This window comes from Myotis lucifugus, unplaced genomic scaffold (genome assembly GCF_000147115.1).
Source record: "Myotis lucifugus unplaced genomic scaffold, Myoluc2.0 scaffold_545, whole genome shotgun sequence".
In the NCBI taxonomy this organism is placed as follows: domain Eukaryota; kingdom Metazoa; phylum Chordata; class Mammalia; order Chiroptera; family Vespertilionidae; genus Myotis; species Myotis lucifugus.
Genome location: NW_005871593.1, coordinates 99,544 through 102,161, shown reverse-complemented (window position 1 = coordinate 102,161; position 2,618 = coordinate 99,544). Strand labels below are relative to the sequence as shown.

At 54.2% G+C, this 2,618-nt stretch overlaps 1 protein-coding gene across 1 annotated transcript in view; it reads right to left on the bottom strand.

The window, feature by feature from the left end:
* Nucleotides 1-1,092: 1,092 nt before the first annotated feature.
* LOC102430899 (dynein heavy chain 8, axonemal) overlaps nucleotides 1,093-2,618 on the bottom strand; it is a 99,894-nt gene continuing 98,368 nt past the window's right edge. The window contains exon 35 of the mRNA XM_006104123.3: nucleotides 1,093-1,385. Within this exon, the coding sequence (XP_006104185.1) occupies nucleotides 1,098-1,385 (288 nt within the window). The 3' untranslated portion in view covers nucleotides 1,093-1,097. The remainder of the gene's footprint in view (nucleotides 1,386-2,618) is intronic.

The window sequence follows — 2,618 nt, the reverse complement described above, 5'->3', positions numbered from 1 at the left end:
TTTTTGGGTGGGAGACCCAGGGAGAGTTTTCTGGTGGGAGCCCAGGGAGAGAGGGTTCTTGGGGAGGACCAGGAGAGAGGTTCTGTTGGGAGAGGCCCAGGAGAGAGGTTTCTGGGGGGAGGACCAGGAGAGAGGGTTCTGGGGGGGAGGCCCAGGAGAGAGGTTTCTGGGAGGAGAGGACCAAGAGAGAGGGTTCTGGATGGGGGGAGGACCTGGGAGAGGGTTCTGGGGGGAGGACTGGGGAGAGGGTTGAGGGGAGGACCAGGGAGAGGGTTCCGGGTGGGAGGACCAGGAGAGACACTTCACTTTCCTGAGGCTGCCTGAGAATTCAATATAGGGCCCCATTTGTTTTGTTAAATTGACAACTTCCTTTAGCAGGAAATAAAGGTTCAAACCGAGTTTCAGACTAGCTACAGAGTAAGAAATAGCTTCTCTTTGTAAAGACTTTGGTCTTCAAGGCATTAAGCATGTAACGTAATTTCACTTGATGAAGTTTGTTTTCCCTTCTCCGTTTGCTGCCTAGAAATGTGCGCTGCGTTATCTCTGCAGAGCTGGGCAGGAGGGGCGAGCGAAGGACAGAGTTCTCTGGGCTCCAAAGCGCTTACAGACAGCACCCAGCTGGGACCCTAGGGGTGCTGACCGAACCGCCCCCCCCCACCCCGTTTCCATTTCACAGACACTGACAGAAGGCCAAGCTCCAACGAAAGTCATGGACATGGGTAGATTTTATTGAAGGGAAAGTGGAATTTATTAGAATGAAAAGTTTGCATTTACTAGACTCCTTTTAGGATGCAACAAATGAATACTTTTAGATTTTTAAAATCCAAACCTTCCAGAGTGTTCTAACATGAAGATAGGAATTCATCTAAAAAGTAATGATGATGGAATATGGTTGCCTGAAATGAAAAGCATTACTTTAGAATTATCCTTTGGAATATGGGTATGGGGGAAAAACACACACACATAAGCGGTTAGAGAATATCGACTTTTTAATTTAGAAAGATAACCAAGCGGTGACCAGGGGAAGACACATTTCTGACTCTCGGTGGCAGCGGCCGTCGACGAGGCTCCTGTGATCTCAGCGAGTGGGAATGAACTTACTTGACGTCACACAAGAGGGCCACTCCCCTGAGGATCCAGTGATCTGGGGACAGCACGGTCCGCAAGTACACCACGGTGATGAAGGTGAGGTCGGTGCGCTGGGGCTTCTTGTAGATGGGGCACACGTACAGCTTGGGGTCCTTGGGCGCCGTGGAGTTGATGGCGAAGATGTGCAGCACGGGCAGCTGCATGAAGAGCACCTTGGGCGTGGACTCCGTGAGCTTCCCGTTGCGTCTGTCCCAGGCCGCGCCGTCCATGTACAGCCCATAGATATACACTCCTTCCTGGAGGAGCCAAGCAGAGGGCAATGGGGAGTATAAATATCAGGTGCTGTGAGTGGGCACCCATTACTGTAGCGAAGGCTGTGCGTTTGGAAAGAGGACACACCCCAATCTTCAGGACACACCCCAAAGAAGAGAGCCGGCTGGGCACACCACATAGTGAGGTAGGAGCCCATTTCCCTGCAGCCAACCTCGAGGCCACGAGCCCTGCAGGAATGTTCCTGCTCTCGGTGGGTTGGGTGTCGGGTGGCCTGCCGGCGACAACAAACTTAGCCAGCACCGAACCGGCTCTGCAGGGGCCTAACAGTCTCCCAGAGGCCCCATCCGGGCCCCGTCTGAGTCCCCCAGAGACTGGGTCTGAGTGAACCAGAGGCCCGTCCAAGTGTCCCAGAGCCGGGTCTGAACTGGTGTAGGGTAGGGTGGGAGCAGGGAACAGGACTTGGAGCCAGGCACCACGTGGGACCTCCACCTGCACCAGCCACGCCAACCGATGGCTCCACCGTCATCTCAGGCCCAGGAGGAAGTGAGGTCTGTGCCACCAGGCCCTGCAGCGGAAGGGTCAGACCTCCCTCTCTGCCCAGGCTGGAAGGTGGATGAGACTGGGTGTGAGGGGAAGGGCGGGCACGGTTGGTTCAGCACCGGCTGGCCATCACCTCGAGTCTCTCTTTCACACAGTAGGACCTGCCCTTGAGGTTCCACCATTGAATAGGGAGACAAGACACACACAGAGTTTAACACCAACACCGGCACACGTGTGAGAGGGCTGCCTAGTGCACAGTGTGAAGCCCAGTGCAGTGAAAGGCACTGTGGGCCGAGTGCTCAGGGTCTTTGTGGGGAATGTTTCTTTGAAGGGGGGCTGCACATGGGAAGACGGAGGAGAGAGGCTGGGCGTCCCCAGCAGGAGCAATGCTGCAGGGAGGCTGGGTGGGTGGGCAGCTGCCACATTTGATTCAGCAGCGGGTCCAGGGGTGATACAATAAGTCAGCACCCGAGCAAGGAGAGTCTGGACATCAAGCTGAAGGGTTTGAACTTGACCGTGTAGGCCAAGGGAGCCACAGAACACATATCCAGCAAGATAAGCCAAGAGAGGCTAAAGGGAATCACAGGAGACTCCAATGATCATGTCAGCTTATAAAGTGTATATACTAATATGTGGAAGATGGTGACCCTTTTTCCATTTCCAGCGAGGACCAAGCAGGGGGAGTAAGTATCCTATATAATAAAGATGTAGGATGG